The sequence below is a fragment of the Micromesistius poutassou genome, assembly GCF_964030765.1.
Source record: "Micromesistius poutassou genome assembly, chromosome: 4".
NCBI lineage: Eukaryota > Metazoa > Chordata > Actinopteri > Gadiformes > Gadidae > Micromesistius > Micromesistius poutassou.
The window spans coordinates 14,724,168-14,745,169 of NC_140274.1; the positions used below are offsets into that span (position 1 = coordinate 14,724,168).

The following is a 21,002-nucleotide window of genomic DNA, read 5'->3' on the forward strand; positions in this document are numbered from 1 at the left end:
TTTTGTCTGGTCCTGGAGGTCGTCCGTCAGTGGGTCCGTCGCCTCTGAGCTTACGAATCCGGAGTGCTCCGGACAAACCGGAGCACTACCACCGGAGATCGAGGCGGCAGTAGAGGCAGAAGTCCCAACCACGAGAGTAGTAGGCCTATAATAACTGATATATATATATATTTTGTATTTAACGTTTTATACTTATATTATACTATATACTTGACCTTATAATTTTATTGTACACCTGCTTTGGCAATGCAAATGTATATTTTTTATGCCAATAAAACTTTTTTGGATTTAAATTTTGAGCAGAGAATCTGCAGGTTGGTGAGGGGTGCCACATGCCACCTCCACGTACACTTTGTGCCGGATGACACAGAGCATAATCATCTCCTCTACAGATACCATGTTTGCGATTGCCGGTCATTTTATACACGACAGTCACTGCCCTCTAGAGGTTGTTTTGCGTAACATCCATAACACTGAAACCGGACGGAGGTATGAAGGGTAGTCCCGGAGACAACGTTTAGTACGGACGGACAAATTTCGTCCAGATCCGGAGGTATGAGGCGGCCTTCATGGCGCATAACATGCAACACAATAACACAAGCTTGCATGTAGCTCCCATTTGGTGAAAAGACTAGACTACGTCGGGTTGGTTGAGGAATTGGGAACCGCGACATGGAGGAAAAAAGGATTGTTTCCTAGGATTGTCCGTCGGAGCCCCGCTGTAGCGGGCAGTGGGGCTGGGCGGGCAGCCCCGGGGTTGGCCAGCGTTCAGCAGGTAGCCCCGGGGGTGGCCAGCGGGCAGCGGGGCTCAGACGGACCGCTGCCGTGGCAGCAGGGCTGGGCGGGCAGCCCCGGGGGCGGCCAGCGTTCCGCGGGGCTCCGACGGACAATCCTGGGCAACAATCCTTTTCTCCTCCATGTCGCGGTTCCCAATTCCTTCTCAACCAACCCGACGCAGACAACCCCGGGCAACAATCGCGGGCAACAATCCCCTTCTCCTCCATTTAATTTCTCCGTTGAGTCTGTAGCCTACTTAATATTGACGTGGAAGTGGAAGAACCAGAGGCATCTGAGAACCCGTCGCAGTCGTTTGAGATTCATAATATCATACGGAGGCGCAAACAGCTTTTGACCATGATAATATATATTATATAGATATCTAAATATAATATGATATTATTTAGATATAGAGCTCCAGGACTCCCGCCGGAGCACCCGGAGTGTTCAGTGTTCCACTGTAAACACTAGCGCATGGTACCGTGGCTGCAAGCTGCTCAGGGCCACACCCCCACCCTCCACCTTAACCAGCCTCTAAAAACGGCACGTTTGTGGAGAGCTCATTGTGGGACTGGCTTGTAGTGGCTGTAACTCTGCACCAAGGCTGAATTCCTTAAACGTCTTCAAGTACTATATTAGGGGCCCACTAACACCTTTATTAAAGCATCCATAAAATAGCATGCCATGGGACCTTTAAACAAATAACATTTCCTAGCATTCAGCTAATATCTCCTCATGATCCAATAGCTATGCGACCCCTGAGGGTGTTGTAAAAAAACTCTGGTCTTCTCAGCAGCACGTAGGCTGATAACTATGAAAACTATGTAAACTACACTACCGTAATTTCCCGCATATAGGCCGCATCGTGGACAAACCGCAAGCCTTTAATTTATGTATTAAAAAAACAATTGTGTGCATGAGAACGGTGAGAGCACATCAAACGCGCGTAGCAGCTCGGACCCGTCTTTCTTTACTGTCTCTGAGTGTGTGTCGCTGTTAAACACCTGACAATGAGCTAGTTTACCATGATAAAACCGCCATATGAATCTGGAAAAAATTAATAAAGACAGGATTTGGTCTCCTATATTTCCTATGCAGGATAACTCATGTGTGTTTCCATTGAAAACAAGAACATTCAAAGTGATCCTAAACTTTAAACCTACTCTACGTTCTGTTGGGCAAAAGCATCAACCAAGAAATTTAAACAAATAATACAAACTGAACTTCCACCATCATGCATAGCGCACATTTAAACAGATAAAAGAGCAAAGAGGAGCCAGCTCAATAAAAGCATCTTCCCTCATGGTATAATCTATCTATCTATAATCTATGGTATAATTCACCCCTGTGAGATGCGTGCCAGCTCACCAGCATAACCTGTAATGTCCACAAAACCAAGGAAATGGTTCTAACCCAATGTAGAAGAGTATATCACCCTTGTAGTTATGTGGCCCAGAACATTTGACTCGGACTGTAAGAAAAATAATAGCTTGTAGCCTGTAGAGGCCTAGACCTAATCACTAGTATCAAAAGAATGACCTGACAGGTGGTGAGTGATATGGCTGTGATCTAGCCCCCTAGTTCTAGCCAAAGCAGGTAGCCTTGGTCTAACATCTGCCGACAACAACCTGTATATCAGAGCAGCATCTTCCTCATGGTATAACCTGAACCCCTGTCAAATGTGCTAGAGGGACTCACTTCACAACCAATAAGCTTTTATATAAGACAGGCAATTAACTTCCCTTCCCTCTCTCAAGCAGTCCGAGGGCGAAACAGAAATAAACTTTCAGATTTTCTAGTATTTTCAATTACAGTATCTTCATTTTACAATTGTATCTCTATGCTTGTAAAATTTATATTAATGACCATTAATACTTACAAGACACTGCTTGAAAAGTAGATTAGGATCTTCACGCAGGAACACAGGAAGTCCTTTCATGGCTGCTTCCTTGCCGACGATGTTGGTGGTCTCAAAGAAAAAAAGAAAAAACAGAAAGATAGCTCTAATAATAGCAAGACTAATTGTAATTCAACAGATTGAATTTCATCTGGGCAGAAGTATTGTTTGGTACTGTACTGTGCACACACCTCATCATCAAGCTTTCTCAGTATCTCCTTCAGATCCTTGCCAAACTGTTTTTCGGGCGCGGTACAAACTCAGCAGTAGGGGCGCATATTTTTCTACAGCAGCTCTGAATGTTCCGAGTAGATCTGTGTTTGTAATACAGAAAAACTCCTCACAAATCTGTAAAATGCAGGAAAAAACAAATATGTACAGAGGAATAGTAAGTAAATTGGGAGAATTTGTAACCTGTCAAAAATTGTCTATAGCCATTATCATTTTTAAAATAATTTACAGCCTCTCCAGGTTGTAGTGGGTGCCTGCTTGCGTGAATGAACGTGCGTGCACGTGTGTTCGTGCGTGTGTCGTCGCTTATTCGCTTCAAATACTTTCTTTTCTTTTCAAAACTTGGGAATTAATACGGCGCGGTAAATAAAGTATTTAAAGCGAATAAGGGACGCTGTTTTTGTTGTTTATTTGGTTTTGAACGAATAGTTTTGGACGCATGCATCGGCTTTGAGTTTGTTACTTTGAAATCACACACACACACACACACACACACACACACACACACACACACACACGAGTGATGCCGCAGCGCGTTGACTAGTCCGTTCTGAGGCGTCCATAGGCTTTATGGTTCGTGTGTTTGAAAGCCGTGACACTCCTTTACCAGTTGGCCTGAAATACTCGACTTGATTCGGAGGACTCACCTGCCTCAGCCATTTTTCATATCAAAGCAGTGAAGGCGGGGGGAGGGGGAAGAAAGAGGATAGCAGATTAACCAGCAGGGCGCGCACAGCGCACAGACTTGTGCGGAGGTGAACTTACAGTGAGCCGTTTGACGGGAGAACAAAAATAAATAGGCGGTCGACTGACCGCGGCACTAGTCTCAATGTGCTACGACCAACAACTCTGGTGGTCTGATCACGTGCTAAGTGCATGATGCCTGTAGTGCTAAGGCGAACTCACCGACGAGAAACTGTGTCAATTTCCAATGGATAGTGTATCCCAGGGGTCCAAACTTTTCACCAACCATAATCTAAGATCCAAATCATCAAGCTGGGGCTAATATTCAGATCTTAGCTCCGCCGCCGGGGGGCTCCGCGGTCGGGGTTCCGCCGCCGGCCATAGGCCCGGTCAGGAATCTAGCTAAGATCTGCTAAGAGCTGAATGGCCCGGTGGTTGGGGACCGCTGGTGTAGCCTATCTATGGGCAATTAAAATGCATGAAAAGGCCATGCTGTATGGATAACGCGAACACATTGGGTACCTACATCTAATAGAAAAGTATTCATCGAACCGCAGGCCTTGACTAGGCTAGTCTACATAAAAAAGACGTGTGCAACTAGCCTAGCTAAACACCGAATTGTGTTCTCATTTAGGAATGACGTCACGGCACAGTAAGCCGTGTAAGCCCCCCCCCCCTTTCCGCCATGTTGGTAGGTATGCCCCTCCGAGTGCAGCTGAGCTTTGCGTTATTGTTGACACGGTAGCTGCTAGCAGAGGAGGTTGTTGTAAGTAAATTGGGAGAATTTGTAACCTGTCAAAAATTGTCTATAGCCATTATCATTTTTAAAATAATTTACAGCCTCTCCAGGTTGTAGTGGGTGCCTGCTTGCGTGAATGAACGTGCGTGCACGTGTGTTCGTGCGTGTGTCGTCGCTTATTCGCTTCAAATACTTTCTTTTCTTTTCAAAACTTGGGAATTAATACGGCGCGGTAAATAAAGTATTTAAAGCGAATAAGGGACGCTGTTTTTGTTGTTTATTTGGTTTTGAACGAATAGTTTTGGACGCATGCATCGGCTTTGAGTTTGTTACTTTGAAATCACACACACACACACACACACACACACACACACACACACACACACACACACACACACACACACACACACACACACACACACACACACACACACACACACACACACACACACGAGTGATGCCGCAGCGCGTTGACTAGTCCGTTCTGAGGCGTCCATAGGCTTTATGGTTCGTGTGTTTGAAAGCCGTGACACTCCTTTACCAGTTGGCCTGAAATACTCGACTTGATTCGGAGGACTCACCTGCCTCAGCCATTTTTCATATCAAAGCAGTGAAGGCGGGGGGAGGGGGAAGAAAGAGGATAGCAGATTAACCAGCAGGGCGCGCACAGCGCACAGACTTGTGCGGAGGTGAACTTACAGTGAGCCGTTTGACGGGAGAACAAAAATAAATAGGCGGTCGACTGACCGCGGCACTAGTCTCAATGTGCTACGACCAACAACTCTGGTGGTCTGATCACGTGCTAAGTGCATGATGCCTGTAGTGCTAAGGCGAACTCACCGACGAGAAACTGTGTCAATTTCCAATGGATAGTGTATCCCAGGGGTCCAAACTTTTCACCAACCATAATCTAAGATCCAAATCATCAAGCTGGGGCTAATATTCAGATCTTAGCTCCGCCGCCGGGGGGCTCCGCGGTCGGGGTTCCGCCGCCGGCCATAGGCCCGGTCAGGAATCTAGCTAAGATCTGCTAAGAGCTGAATGGCCCGGTGGTTGGGGACCGCTGGTGTAGCCTATCTATGGGCAATTAAAATGCATGAAAAGGCCATGCTGTATGGATAACGCGAACACATTGGGTACCTACATCTAATAGAAAAGTATTCATCGAACCGCAGGCCTTGACTAGGCTAGTCTACATAAAAAAGACGTGTGCAACTAGCCTAGCTAAACACCGAATTGTGTTCTCATTTAGGAATGACGTCACGGCACAGTAAGCCGTGTAAGCCCCCCCCCCTTTCCGCCATGTTGGTAGGTATGCCCCTCCGAGTGCAGCTGAGCTTTGCGTTATTGTTGACACGGTAGCTGCTAGCAGAGGAGGTTGTTGAAATTCTTTACTGTTTTAACAATGCCTGGAAGCAACTGCTGCGTTAAAAACTGCTCCAATGCCTCACACGATCGCCGAGGAAACCGTAAGAACAGTGGGCTACAGTTTTTTAGGTTCCCTAAATGGAGAACGCACTTAGGAGAGCAAGTATCTACCTTACTTACTTAGTACCTTACTTTCGATAACATTCCCCAGTCGATAAGAGTGTGTTCTCTGCATTTTCACTCAGGTACGTTCTCTAAAAATGTCTTTAAATTTGTTTATGTTGTCGTCTCTTAAAGCCACGAAGTGTACCTTATGTTGGTGCGAACCCTGAAGTGCATCTGAAGTTGTTTTTTAGCAACTAGCTAGCTACCTAACAAACTGTTGCTTCTTAGAAAATGCTCGATGGCCCAACCATTGTTGTTTTAAACAAAACTAGTTGAGATTCAGTTCATGACATTAGTGTTTCCCATGATTGTTTTGAGCTTAACTAACACATTTTCTGTAAAAGCTTAAAGCATTGATTACATTGCATTAAAGCATTGATTGTACATTGTACATTGCATTAAAGCATTGATTGTAATTAAAGCATTGATTACATTGAGTTTTCATAATCTAATTATTCTGTTCTAGGTAAACCATCATATGAGATGGTGGAGAACCACCCTGACTGGACACCATCATCCACAGTGATGTCAAGCCAACAGATGGAGCGAGATATCAGCGCCATGTAATGCGCAGCAGGACCCAGCGCCAGGAGCAAGTGCCACCGCTGGCAGAGCATCAGGAGCAGCAGCCTCCATCCCCGACAGAGGAGCAGCGGCCTCCATCCCCGACAGAGGAGCAGCGGCCTCCATCCCCGACAGAGGAGCAGCGGCCTCCATCCCCGACAGAGGAGCAGCGGCCTCCATCCCCGACAGAGGAGCAGCGGCCTCCATCCCCGACAGAGGAGCAGCGGCCTCCATCCCCAGCACAGGAGCAGCGGCCGCCATCCCCAGCACAGGAGCACCGGCCGCCATCCCCGACAGAGGAGCACCGGCCGCCATCCCCGACAGAGGAGCAGCGCCCTCCATCCCCGACAGAGGAGCAGCGGCCGCCATCCCCGACAGAGGAGCAGCGGCCTCCATCCCCGACAGAGGAGCAGCGGCCGCCATCCCCGGCACAGGACCAGCGACCGCCATCCCCAGCACAGGACCTGGAATGTGGACATCTGCACATCTAGAGGAGATGTAATCAACAGTCTTTTGGAGGAAAACAGAAAGCTGAAGGAGGAGCTTGATGAGTACCGGATGAATGAGAACTTTCTGAGTGGTGATGATAACATAGTGAAGTATTACACAGGACTTGCAAGCTATGTAATGTTTCAGACACTTCTATGCAGTCTCACCCCATATCTGCCTCAAGGTAGGATGAAGAAACTCTCACCCTTCCAGCTTGTCCTGTTGACTCTAATGCGCCTCAGACTAGACCTGCCAGTAAAGCACATCAGCCATCTGTTTCGGGTACACAGGACAACAGTCAGTGATGCCTTTCACCATACCCTTGGAGTGATGTATGCACGGCTGTGTCCATTAGTGCACTGGCCAAGCAGAGACAGTTTATTGACGAGTATGCCACACCAGTTTGTGGAATCGTTCGGGAAAAATGTAGCCGCCATTGTGGATTGTTTCGAGGTGTTTATTGAAAAACCCTCAAATGTACTGGCAAGGGCACAGACTTTCTCTCAGTATAAACATGCATACACCATGAAGTACCTAATTACACCGTTACACCTAAAGGGTGTAATTTCTTTCATATCCCAAGGGTGGGGTGGGCGCACTAGTGTCAAACGTATAACAGAGCAAAGTGGTTTCCTCAACAAACTGTTGCCAGGTGACATTGTGCTGGCAGATAGGGGCTTTAATATCAGGGAAAGTGTGGGTATGATGTGTGCTGAAGTTAAGGTACCTACGTTCACAAGGGGTCGTGCACAGCTGGATGCGAAAGATGTGGAGGAGACTAGGGCCATAGCACATCTCAGGATTCATGTTGAGAGGGTGATTGGTGTTGTGCGCAACAAACTTCTTACACTCCACTGTACCTGTGAACATGCTCATCAAATGTGAGGGTGAAAACCTAATGCTGTTGGATAAGATTGTCACTGTTTGCTGTGCCTTAACAAATATGTGTAAAAGTGTTGTTTGAGTGCCTCCTTACGGTTTCGTGTTGAAATAAATTCTTGAAACAACATGATATGGCGTAACATTATTTATTGAGAACTGTTAGAATAGAAATATAACTATAAATTGAATAAAATAGAAATTGACAGTGCAACATTTCAAAAGGTTGAAACAGTAAACAGTGCAAAAGAATATGCATTTAAAAAATAAACATTTAAAAATAGCAATAAAGAAATCAAAAAGAAATGTGCATGGATGTACAATTCCTTGGCCTCTTCACCACGGTCTGTGGCTGTAGTTCACGAAGCACACTGGGGCCAGGTGATGCTTGGGAGGTTCAGGGAGAGCCACCTTCACAAAGAAGTCCTGTGCCTTCTGAAGCCGTGCATTCCAAAATGTTTTGTCTGGAGCTATGCGCAGAATCACACAGTCCTTCAATGTCCACACTACAAAGTCACAGTAGGCACTCTCTGTTACAAACAGTTGGGTCTGGACCTGGGTGTAGTACTGGTGGTTCTTCTTGAGGTGCACCTGACCATCAACAGCATGCAGACAGAAGTTGCGGTCATCTGATGAGTACGCACCAAGGATTGTGCTGTCCTTGTACTTCGCGGGGCATTTCACTTCTATGCAGCCTTTCCCACAACAAGTGCAAGTAACAATGGCATCTGGCGATGCTCCTACCTGTGGGAAGGCCGGGTTAACAAAAAACCCACAAGTTTCCACTTGTTGATCGGTGCGCTGATCCTTTGTTTGGGCAGTGTATGCCTGCCTCGCTGTCTCCTCATGTTTGATGCCCCAACTGGTGGCTGCTGTTCCCGGCCCACGTGTAGGATAACAAACCGTCTTTATGGTGGAGGGTGCTGGTGAACTAATGTCTGTTGCATAAACACAATGCATTGAGGAGGCTGTGATTCTTCCAGCCCGTGCAGCAAACCAAAGTGATGAGTTGTGCTGTCCCCTCGTCCTTCTCTCTATCTGCACTGCCTGTTCCTCAGACACATCAGCAATGCTCCCTATGGTCTGGCAGTGCTTCTGCAGCGCAGGCAAGTCACTCCTATCAAGGCCGCTTCCATTAGCCAGAGACTGTAAGCAGCGGATGGGCCGAATAGGGTCTCTGAACTCATCGCAGTATTCGGGTAGCACACTCAAAATTGCTGATCTTGTCCCTGTCGTGCTGATTTCCCAGTAGAATACTGCTAGCTCTTCCGGTGTTGGTGTCGGTGTGTCATTGGCTGTTTTGCCATTGGCTGGACGTGTTCTCAGCGTAGGACTATTGTGGGTCTCACCGTCTATTCGTCTGTTTAGAGACCTCCGTGTAGCTGCAGCAGATATGAAATTGATGCGTTGGCCAACCTCTGGCAGGACCTTGTTGATGCTGCTTGGCAGCTTCCAGTAGGCCGGTTCGTCTGTGACTGTGGCCTTCTCCTTTAACCGTACACAGGCATCGACCATAAACAGCAGGGCTCCGACATGGGTGCACGACTCCGCTACACCAGCCATGCATGTACAGTGGGCCGAACACACTTGCCCCGATGGTGTGAGGATGACCCGTGGGGTGAGTGGAGGATCGCAGAGCCGTCGTGAATGCATGACCTGTTAGATACAAGAGGTAAATAAATTAGAGAAACAGTAAAAAGCCTTGAAGACAAGGGACACATTTTATTTCAAGTTACAGCCTAGTCCCCTATTTCCATTTGTATGCAGCTTTCCAGATTTACATTTGTCTGCAGCCTGAATCTCACAGACCTTTCGTTCACACCGTTAATGGCTTGCTTTAGTCTAACCAGACCATTAACTACCCTAGCCTAACCAGAACTGGTTTGTCTACTTCGAAGCCCCCGACACACAATGCCTAGTATGTTTCATTGGGCTAAAATCAAATTAGCATAACAAGCTGCAAAACATGTGGGAAGTTAATCTAACGTTTGTGTGCATGGAACACCTCGTTACAATCTAGTGTTTACGAAACAATCGCGGTAAATTACTTTGTCACTTTGGTCAACGCAATGTATTCACAACACATTAGTATTAGCATAAAACTCAAAAGGTGAAGCAACTTACCTTTGCCAGTACAACAGTGTTTTGAGCGTTTGGAGGCTTGTAGATGGCCAGGTCTTGCACCCAACCACAGCAGAATGTCTCATAGCTTTCTAGCGATTTATGGCTTTTAAATCCTTGCATCGTATATTGACTGATGCCAAAAACCAAGTAGTTCACTATGTCCATATATGTGCAAGGTGGTTAAAGGTCCAGGTCTCTGTCCCATTCTGCTGCAGGTAGCTCGTATGGGTCGACGTTGTTTAAGTCTGACAGCTTCTCCTCATACCTCTGCTTGGCGCTGGTAGTGAGTTTGTTCCTGTAAGGACCCTTTTCCTTCGCCTTATTCTTATCCATTTATTTCTATCGTAATTTCTCCTGCGTCTATGTTTCCTCATCTGTCTGTATGCCGCTCTGACAACGTTTCTCCTGGCAACCGTGCTACCAGCATGGCGGATGGGCTCAAACCCCTCCCCTCCCCAAAAACCACGTGACTCCTCATTCTCAAATTGAGAATGAGGAGTCACGTGGTTCACACAACTTCACACACCGTGTGAAGTTATTTTTTCGTTTCGGCAAGTAGCCGTGTAATAATGTAGCCTATAGAACGTCGCCGGTTATTATCTAAAATAAGCCCCTTAAGGGTGAAGACACCGCCGCTTCAAGTCGGGGTCCGGTTCGCCCTGTCGGGGCCTACCGTAATTTCCCGCATACAGGCTGCATCATGGATAAACCGCAAGCCTTTCATTTATGTATTTAAAAAAGCAGAATAAGCCGCACCCATATGTATCCAACTAGCGGGATCTAAACAACCTAAGCTCCAGCGAATTACTACAATGCAGAAGTAGTGGAGAATGGCGAAACACAGCAACTCTAGTAGCCTGGTGCTACCAGACCATGTACTTCATTTCATTTGTACAGAAGGTCTGGAACTGCTGTAATTGGCAAACGTTCACTCACTTGGAGGCGGGTGTCTGTTGAAGTTTAAAACTATTGGATCTGCCCAGTGCCACTCTGGATCTGCCATAACCAATCGCAATAGCGTTTGGTCGTGACGTATGTCATACGCCGGGACCGGCCGAAAACTACTGCGCGCATGCGCAGGCTGTGTACACAAACAAAACGAGATGAAGAGTGAAGATGTCTGTCAACGATAGCTGCAGGTTTTGTTCATCTAATTTTAGAGTTCAAGGAACAATTACAAATTCTACATTAATATTCTATAGTAAGGACAGAGATAATGTTTGCAGTCAACTGTCGAGGCTGGGTCTTGTCATTGACAATACGTCGCTACTTCGACGTCATCGTTCTCAGCCACTTCCTCTGTTCGCTGATTGGTCACACAGAAATTTGTTCGGGCAAAATCCCACTAACAAGCCCCAGCCCCAGACTGACTACTGAAGGGAAAATGAAATTTGGGCGGAAGTAGGTGGGCGGGCGGAGCCAGGCTAGTCTATCATGTCATTCATGGCTTGATGTGTCTTGAAATGTCCTGTGGTGTTCATGTTTATGTTTTTTTTTTGCCTTAGTAACAGTGTTCCGTGGAATGTCTATTTGGTGGAGGCTGGGTCTTGAGAGAAACTGTGCAGAAGATCTAGGAGCTTCTGCACAGTGGACGTTAGAGGAGGTCAGATGACGGTGTTTTGGGGCTCAGATCTTCCAGATCTTCTGCCACGAACCCTGGAGAAGAGTGGACTCATGTTCCATATACGCCCTGGAAGAAGAACACAGCCAACAAGTTATTTGAGTTTATTGATTTAAATTGCTCAAAGCACAGATGTGTTAGTGAATCCATACGTTTTTGTTGGGGGCTGATCAACAAGATATCCGGTTCCACCTCCAGCTCTGGCTCTTCCTCCTTCAAGATGCCCAGATTCGACCTCCATTTTTTCCAGTTGACCTCCTCCACCCTTAAACATGGGTATATAAAACAATGATTTACCCAAAGAAACTATGTTGGGGTGGCCCACTGGCTCAGCCCATTAACATAGAAACCATGTAGACCAGCTACAGATTGGGACCTAAATTGGATCGCGACCTAGTTGGCACAGAACAGAACCTGTTTAACGAAACCGGATCACCAATTCCGGGTTGATTCCCTCTCTTTAACCGCCTTAACTATGTCTCTCACTCTCCTGTACTTGACTGCACAAAAAGTCCCATACAAATATATGTTATATGTTAGACATAACTGTGTTTTGATGTTCAGACCTCTCGTCCAATAACGTTGCTGTGGTGACTCACCTGAAGCATGTCCGATTTCCGGTGGGCAAACACAGTGTCTTCATCATGCCGGACTGCAGCCTGTCCCTCAGGCAGCGGGGCATTGCTCTCTCCAGGTCCAGGATGGTGAGAGACCTCTGTGGGACCACACACAGCCGTGGTACACCTTCAACACTCTCACTCAGAGCACTGGCTAGTGGTGTTAGGATCTACTACCCCGGGGCATGATGGTCTATTGGTAGTTAGGGGGTTTGACCCCCAGCCGATTGCTTCTGGTTCTGCAATCAACCTGTAGGTATCCCTCAAGTAAGTTGCCCTCACCTTGCCCCTACCTGCTCCTTAATGACATGGATCTGGATACACTGTAAGACCTTTGACACAATTGACTCCTAAGACTTGTGAGATTAACATGTTCTTTCAAACACATTGAGGCGCAACCATCAACACCATCTAGGTGATTATATATATATTGCTCTTCCTTTTAGGTGATGTCATGCCATTCAGAATGAAGAGCAGTTTGGGGGATTTATTTTCACTCAAAGACTTCACAGAGAAAACAAAGATGACCTTTCTGAGACCTTTCCTCCCACCGGGAGCTGTTTGGAGGACCTGTCATACCTGCAGTCTCCAGATGCTCTCGCTCTCCTGGGACACCCTCTCCACGGTGTCACTCATCAGGGCGATGAGCATGTTGAGCAGCAGGATGTAGGTGAGCACGATGTAGCTGATGAGCAGGATGTAGAACACCTCGATGTACTGCACGTGGTCCGTGAACTCCAGGTCTCCCATGCCGATGGTGAACTTGAACAGCTCCAGGGCCGTGAAGCGGATGTTGTTGTACGTCGGTTTTCGGCACTCGAACGTCCGGGAGCGGCTCTGCGCGTGATCGGGGGGGTTGTCCTCTATGAGGGCCACCACCGCTATCCAGACAATGAGACATTGTCTTTGACAATGCTTTTTTTCACATTAAATGTCAGAAAATGTGCTTAATGTGTGAGTGTACAGTGAAATTTAAGTCAAATGTTCTTACCGGCAGAAAATCCAAAAAGAAAGACCACATAGACAAATAGAAAGCAAATGATGTCGCTTAATATGATCTGCAAAGAATTAATAATATGGTAATTAAAGCCAGGTTATGGTTATACGTCTAACTCTTAATCATAGTTACTGCCTAGATTAAAGAACATCTCTTAACTCTGACAACGTAGAGAGAATCCTCCCTCTAAACATTCATGTTCTGAATCTTGCAGCATGTTTCATGAGTCAGTATTTCTGAAACCAATGTGCCACTGGAGTGACCCAGTGTACATAAAACAGAGATCTGAACCGAGAAGGGTGTGAGAGTGGCTAGGACACTTGGTACAGGCTATTTTACACTGCTCTGAACAGCATCTGAAAATATTTCATATTTCAAGTACTAGTTTCCCATTGAGGTCCACTGTGGCAATACGTTTACAAAACCCCACCCAGCTCTAGTGCTCAGCCCCACCGGGATGTTTCCTTTTTTTTTAACCCCCGACATCAGAATCCAGTCAACTCACCCGTTGTATCATGACGTTGTACATGCCCATGCGCTTGGAGCCCCGAGAGTAGTAGAGGATGTTGATCCAGGCCAGGGCCAGAGAAAGCACCAAGGGTCCCACATATGCCCTCCACCCGAAAGCATACAAGACGGTGCAGGCCAACAGAAGTGAGGCCTGCAGGAAGCTATACGAAACAATTCAGCAGAACAGCACTTGACAAGGGCTTTGTCTGTTCCATTGCTTCAACAGGAATGTGACTTTCACTGGATTTTCTCCCAGATCCTAACCCAACCTTTAGAACCCAACTCTCACTCTTGAGTTCTCCATGCTTGTCTGCCTCAATGTTGGCCTAAACTCGAAAAATGGCTCAGAGGACAACATAGGAAGCAATGTACAACTAACCTAACCCTGTATTACCACCTACCCAACCTTCACTCTTTCGACGTAACTCTTTTAACAGCTAACCACTAACCACTCTTAACTTGTACGCAAACCATAGCACCATCTAACCATAGCACCATAACCATCTGAAAGCCTAACCCTTACCTTGCCTCCCTCTCGCTCTTTCACACATGTCTCTGCATGAATCACACACAATTCTGCATCAATCTCAAACTACCTTCTCACCTCTATGACCGCTAATGGATAATCATTTACCACAATGTATCATGTTGCTTTCACCTGCTGCAATGTGAGCATTTGATTCTCAGATACTCACAAGGATATTTCATTGAATCCATCGATGTACATGGATTTGATGCGGGGAGGTTTCCTCTTGAAATCCACTATCTGTGGGTGGGGTGAATAAGTTTGATAGTTGACCGGGGGTTTTTTCTCCAGAATGCAGTCCTGCAGAATACTGAACCAGGCTGTGTGAATACTCTGCTCACCCCTTTGATGAAGAAGTAGACAGCCCCCAGGACACTGACCAGCTCCCCAATGCAGCGAAACCAGTCCAGAGGGGTGTTCTCTACCGGGAACGGAGGCTGCAAGCGACACGGGGAGGGAGCTTCACTTCAGTTCCTCAGGAACTGTACTTTGTGGATCAGAGGTTCCGCCTCTGATTCAACGATTCTCTCTGATTCAAATAGATACTTTTTAAGGAATTAGATGCAGCTCTTGGGTTTTTCTGCAGCTACACTAATATTTTGATTGGATTGCTCTGATTATTCTCAGGCTCACTTGTAAAGGCTCTTTGCATGAAAGACAAACAACAGAATTTAAACGTTACATTAAGATTAACACGGGTAATGGTGTCTGTCTCACCTGCCCTTCCTTCCTGTAGAAGGCGACAGTGGTGAAGATGCCCAGGTACACCAGATATACCAGGAAGTTGACCAGGAAGAATTTTGAGGCGAACCTGTCCCACTTCTCCTCCAGCAGGCTGTGTAGAGGCTCCACCTGCAGCATCTCCTGACGGTTCTGAGGTCAAAGGTAGATGGTCAGTCAGCAACAACGCTGGAAACATATCAACCCTATAGCTACAAACCACTTTCCCATCATCTTGAATGTATTCATGCTATGAATGTATTCAATTAAGGGGGAAAAAAAGGCATGCAAAAGTCAAGCATATTGAATCCCTTGCGTCATTGATATGTAAGATCACAAAATAAAAACTACAAAAAGTATTACAGAACACTAACGAAGTACAAGGATAAATCCACCGGATAACCTTGTTCTGTTAATAGCAGGGAGGGACTCATCTCACAGCACCTATTCAATGGGTCACTACCATCCTGCCAAGTATTTAAAACGGTTAGGTGAACCCCTCAACACCTCCTCTCCATACCTGGATGGCATTCCCAAAGACGATGATCTCCAGGACCGAGTTTTCCTCGCAGGTGTCGATGAAGGTCATGTCATACAGCGAGGAGTGGATGGGCCCGTAGATCCAATCAGTGAACTTTCGGGACAGCCCCTTGGTCTCTTCGTCTGTGAACTCCCGCTGCACCAAATACCTGAACAGCTGCATAGCAAAGAACAACAGAAGCATCAGTGACATGACATGGAACAAGGCTGAATTGTACCAGGCCCCACACAAGACAGGTCCTTCCACACTGCGACTCCCAGTGGAGGTTTGATGTCTCATAAAGAAAGCTGAGGTATGTCTGGAAAACTGAACAACGTGGCCGTGTGTTCGTTCAGGCTATGAGATGTTCAAGACAGGAGTTTAATATTTCATTAATACACAGGATCAAATTTTATAATCCCTTGTGCCAAAATCCAAGGAAAACACATATTCAGAGGCCCCTGTCCAAACCAACCTTACAAGCACGCTGGCTACCAAACTACCAACCAAAGGTGAAAAACACGATAAATAATTACCTATCCTAGTACCTATCCTATCCTATGGCTATCACAGCCTAAAATCAGCAATGCCACCTTCAACAGACCCAGGCTCCGTTTAAGTGCGAGCTCCAGGTAGTGACAATACCCCCCTGCCCAAACCAACCTTATAAGCACGCTGGCTACTAAGCTACCAACCAAAGGTGAAAAACACGAGACAACTAGCCCAACTAACAGCAGTAAATACAGCAGTATGCAGTAAGCAGAATATCATTGGGGTTATCAAGTGGGCACCCTCTTTCACAGATGTTTCGTTAAGTTAGGCCCACGACACCTCCTGAAGGCTTAACAATGAAACCAGCGTCCTGGATTCACCCCCCTCAATGCTGCCACCACATTGCCACATTTAATGCATCTAAACACTCTCTTTCCTGCATCGTACCCCCAGCCCTACCGCTAACCCTGACCAAACAAACATGTTAGCACAATAGCACACATTAGCACATCTGGCTTACCTTAGCTTGGTAACCCCAGGAAGTATGTTTTCTCCACAGCCATTCACTTGCTCGTTCTGCTGCCACGGACATGTTACTAACCGCCTGCCTCAGACTAACCCTATATAATATAATATAAACCTTAATACGATCTCTAACCCTAACTTCAACACAATCTGTATACTAATACCAAACCAAACATCCAAAAAGCAGACCCTGAAACCTAACACAAATAGGAAACCCCTAATCCTAAAACCAAACCTTATAGTCAGAAACCAAACCCTAAAACCTAACCAAAATAACCCTGGCACTAGCTCTAATCCTAACCATAACCCTAACTTTAACATGATCTCCCACCCAAATTTTTTATTTCACCCTTACCTTACACTAACCCTATTCCATGTAACCCTAACCGTCCATGGAGAACCAACCGTACCCCTATCTTCCCCAGCTTGGCGGCCAGCTTCAGCGGCGTCAGGCCATGTTTGTTCTCGATGGCCTCCAGCGAGACTTCTCCTTTCAAGGCCAGCCTGGTGTCCCGGATGAGCACCTCCTCGTACATCCGCACGATGAAGTCTGTGTTCTCTATGGTGTTGTCGGCGATGACCACCAGGGCGTGAAGCACCGTGTTGCCCAGGGAGTCATAGTCCCGGCTGTCAGCACACCTGTACTGGTTCTCCATGAGGAAGGAGACCACTTCTAATTGGTTGGTGCAGGCGGCCAATGAGAGGGGGAGCTCACCTGTTTTTAACACATTTTTAAAGTCATTAATTTAGAAGATATGTATTTTGAAAGCGACTTGCAAGTAAGACCATGGACCATCTAAATATACTGTAGCCTAGGGTGGAAATTGGAGAAGCTACAGAAAATTGCAGGTGTTTCACAACTACTTTTCCAGAGAAACTGCTGAACAAGGTTAGTGGAAACACAGATAAGAGAGTTTGAAGGCAATTTGACTGCTGTGGGTTTGGCTTCAGAGAAAAGTGCCAGAAAGTTATTCTTATTCTTCGCATTTTTCTCAGACATTTATTTTTATATCGGTGCTGAAACTATTCCTGTCTATTGACAGAAAATGTATCAATTCTACTTTGGATAGTGACTTATTTGTTTTTGTCGTTTGTCAAATAAATATACCCAATATTTGCTGAGTGTAGCTTTAGAAATATAAATAATTGGTTGCTCTCACCAAAATAAAAGCCCAGTTTTGAATTGAGTTGGAAGAAGGCTCCATTTGCTTTGGCCTGCACATCTGCTCCTTTCTCCACCAGGAGTTTCACCTGATCGAAGCTCCGCCGCTCAATGGCCACATGCAGGGCAGTCTGGCCTGGGAGAGGAGGTGGAGGAGGAGACACCGTTTTTGTGATATTCATGTATGGATTGGAAATAACAATTGGACGTATTTCCAAGCGAAACAAGATATTTGGGGGTGACACAAGATATGTGATTTGACACATTGTGATGCGTATGGGCCTGTATCGCAAACCCCTCTGTTGGACGATTAGAGCTGAGTAACTGGACCCACTGCTTTGCTGGGGTCCAGTGCACTGCTAGGACAGCGCTAACATTTGCATTGGAAAGGCCCCTGAACGATGCTCTTTGTGTGTCTACATGTACAGTCCTGTGACTTCAACACAGGCCCAGTTTGAGGCTCTTAAAAGCAATAGCTTTCCGCCACCTTTCTGTTTGCATTAACTTACTCAACATGTGTGTGTGTGTGTGTGTGTGTGTGTGTGTGTGTGTGTGTGTGTGTGTGTGTGTGCGTGTGTGTGTGCACACGTGCGGGAGGGCGTTGCTTAAATCATTCTATAAGATTCATGTTGTTCAGTTGAGAGATAATTGTACTCCGAGGCCTGAGAGCAGCTGAGTTCAGCTAAATTGGCAGTTTGTGATTTTTTAGGTTTGAGTTAAAACCTTACAAAGTTTGGGCTTGTCGTATGTTCTAAAATAACGTCAAACAAACCAGTGAGACCGTAACCGTGCGGTTTCCTGCTTAATATGGTTTCTTTGCTCTTTCCTCCAAGGGTCAAACCCATTTAAAGGTTTAGGGCCCTGGTTGGGGTCTTTAGTAGGTGACCTGAAAGTGACCTACCTTTGAAGTGCTCATCTTTGTAAGCCGAGTTGACAAATTCTTTCAGATCTCCACTTTGCTCAGATATGTCGAGCAGGACTTGAATGGTGTCGTTTTTTCCATCATTGAGGTTCAGAAGGGCTTTCAGGAGGGCTGTTTTACCATTGCTTTCATCTGGAGGTAAAAAACATCATCATGATACACACATTATACATGCTGATCCTTCATATGACATCCTCTCTGAGGATGCCAATGGCTGTACTAAAGTAAGATGCCTCTACCTGCTTCTTAATGACACCAGCCATCAGTGTTAGTTGCTTTGAATAGAAGCATCTGCTTTATGAATTCTACACAGTAAGAAAACACAGCCTAGGTTGCTAGGGTCAAAACTACCAAACAAGCCCTTTCTCCCCACCTGTGAATACAGAAGACACATACACCTCATTCATACTTGCCTATGTACTCTGGGCTGGTGAGCTTCAGGTGGTGGATCTGCAGGAAGTCCTGCAGGCCGTTTAGGGGGCCAGGGTCTCCTTTGGAAGCAGCCTCAAACACCTTATTCCGGCTAAACTTTCCACTGAACGCATGGTCCACCACACAGAACTCCTCTCTGCCATTTGGGACAACAACAACAAGACACTGTTTAGTCATTTAGCAGACGCTTTCATCCAAAGAGACTTTTTGATCTTTTATTTATACACACATCTTACTCAAGAGGTCGACTGGCGGCATTCAAACACAGAACCTTTTGGCTGGATTCAAACATCCTAACCACTAGACCTAGTCCTCTGTCTAATAGCTAACCCAAATAGGAAATGCTCTTTGATCTTCAAGACTTTATTGGTGCTAGAAATATGTTCAAGGGCAGCTGGTCTAAACATGATCTCATTGTTGGACATTCCTCAGTGTGATCAGTATGCTGGTTATTATATATTCTGTATTTTGAGCGTCCCGTAACCCGTGATTTCTTCCTCGGGTCAACCATGCAGCTACTTGATCGTTCACCACAAGCAGAAACTTGTTGACCAGAAACGCGTCATCCTGGTTACCTGACACCTGGCAGTTCAGAGAGACCATGTCTCTTTCACCTTGATACAACAACCCACTGCTTCATCAGGCAGGGCTATGGCTCAATAGGTGAACCCAGGTGGAAAAGAACAGGAAGTTCAGGTATAACAACAGGTAGACATACCCTATGGTCACTGCCACCACGGTGGTGTCCATGGGGGAGGGGCTTCCATCCAGCTTATCTTTCATGAGCAGCCATTCCAATCCCCTGGGACTCCTCAGCTCGTCGTTCCCTGGATCCATATCCTCCAGTTCCACAGTTTGGTCTGACCCAGGTTCGGGGCAGTCTCCATCTATCGGTGACTTGTTCATCGTGTCTGAGTTCTGACACTCAAAGTGTCTGCTTCCCTTGAAATATTGATTGACTCTGCACACCTCTGAGGCAGAGCAAGGTGTCTGCGCATGTGTGAGTACACAACAAAGCCGTGCAGGTGAAGAGTGAGCGCATTGGAGGAGTTGTGCTGCTGTTCTATAGGTAGATGTGGATTGCCATGGTTAGGCCACTCCCCCTCACTCCCTAACCCACCCCACCTTCCAAACAACATCTTGTCTGACAACAGGGTTGTCAGACAAGTCCCCCCAGAGATGATTAGATCTACACCAACCAAAGAAGCCAGGGTAGTGGTTTGGTTTCCACTCTGAAATTCTCCACTGAAAATTGTTGTTTGTCATGACCAGGCTTCCTCCATTGAGATACACACACATGCACGCACACATGCACACGCACACTGTTGACTGATGACAACATAACAACATTTGTACTTCCCTGTCTCCTGAAACCTCATCATAGTACAGTCAGCGGAGTGAGTTTTGTATAAATGACTTCACAAGATAAATTCTCACTTACATTATTGAATAAACAGGTTCAAGTGTAGAATAAATCATCACTGGGTTACTGCTATTTAGGGTTAGTAAGAATTGGCCTTGCTTGACCTGCCCATTGAGATTAATCAATAATATGTGAAAATTAAGGTTATGGTTATGAAAAGGGAGATCAGATGCATCCCCTTCTCATATTAAAGGCATTTTACGATATATTAAAATAGCATATTTGCACTATGCAACAAAAAAATACCATAACCATTAGATGCAAAGCATGAAGTACAGTACAGTATATATATAATACAAATAATCAAATGAATAATCAGACATGAAGGCAGTGTGTGGAAATGACTGCCCTGTGTCAGTTGGTCCATTACTCAAAGCACTGATGACCTGAGGGGTAGAGAATTAGGTCACTCCTTCTCAGTCTCCACTTGGTATTGTAGCTGTGGAGGTGTTTGCCTGACAGCACCACCAACAGTTTAGTGTTGGGTAATGGAGGCACCCTCCCTGGCTCTGCACACGCAGCTCCTAGAGCAGTGGTCCGAAGTCATGCCACGATCCCAACACCAACACACACCAACTTAAGGTTGTAAATATGGAAAATGGAACAATGTCACACCGA

The 21,002-nt window shown here is 46.1% G+C and overlaps 2 protein-coding genes across 2 annotated transcripts; one reads left to right on the plus strand and one right to left on the minus strand.

The window, feature by feature from the left end:
- Nucleotides 1–6,911: 6,911 nt before the first annotated feature.
- Nucleotides 6,912–7,799, plus strand: LOC311341534 (uncharacterized protein; the record flags this gene model as incomplete). Its single annotated transcript, XM_084466363.1, has 1 exon — nucleotides 6,912–7,799. The coding sequence occupies exon 1, from the start codon at nucleotides 6,984–6,986 to the stop codon at nucleotides 7,797–7,799; it is 816 nt and encodes a 271-aa protein (XP_084322489.1). The 5' UTR covers nucleotides 6,912–6,983.
- A 3,722-nt stretch (nucleotides 7,800–11,521) lies between these two features.
- Nucleotides 11,522–19,867, minus strand: LOC311342133 (transient receptor potential cation channel subfamily V member 1-like; the record flags this gene model as incomplete). The annotated part of the gene is made up of 15 exons (XM_084466970.1): nucleotides 11,522–11,607; nucleotides 11,691–11,803; nucleotides 12,138–12,253; nucleotides 12,735–13,036; nucleotides 13,147–13,213; nucleotides 13,658–13,823; nucleotides 14,358–14,428; nucleotides 14,530–14,625; nucleotides 14,906–15,061; nucleotides 15,429–15,605; nucleotides 16,856–17,160; nucleotides 17,606–17,743; nucleotides 18,509–18,661; nucleotides 18,943–19,097; nucleotides 19,680–19,867. 15 exons carry the CDS (start codon nucleotides 19,865–19,867, stop codon nucleotides 11,522–11,524), a joined length of 2,289 nt encoding a protein of 762 aa, XP_084323096.1.
- Between the last annotated feature and the right edge of the window lie 1,135 nt (nucleotides 19,868–21,002).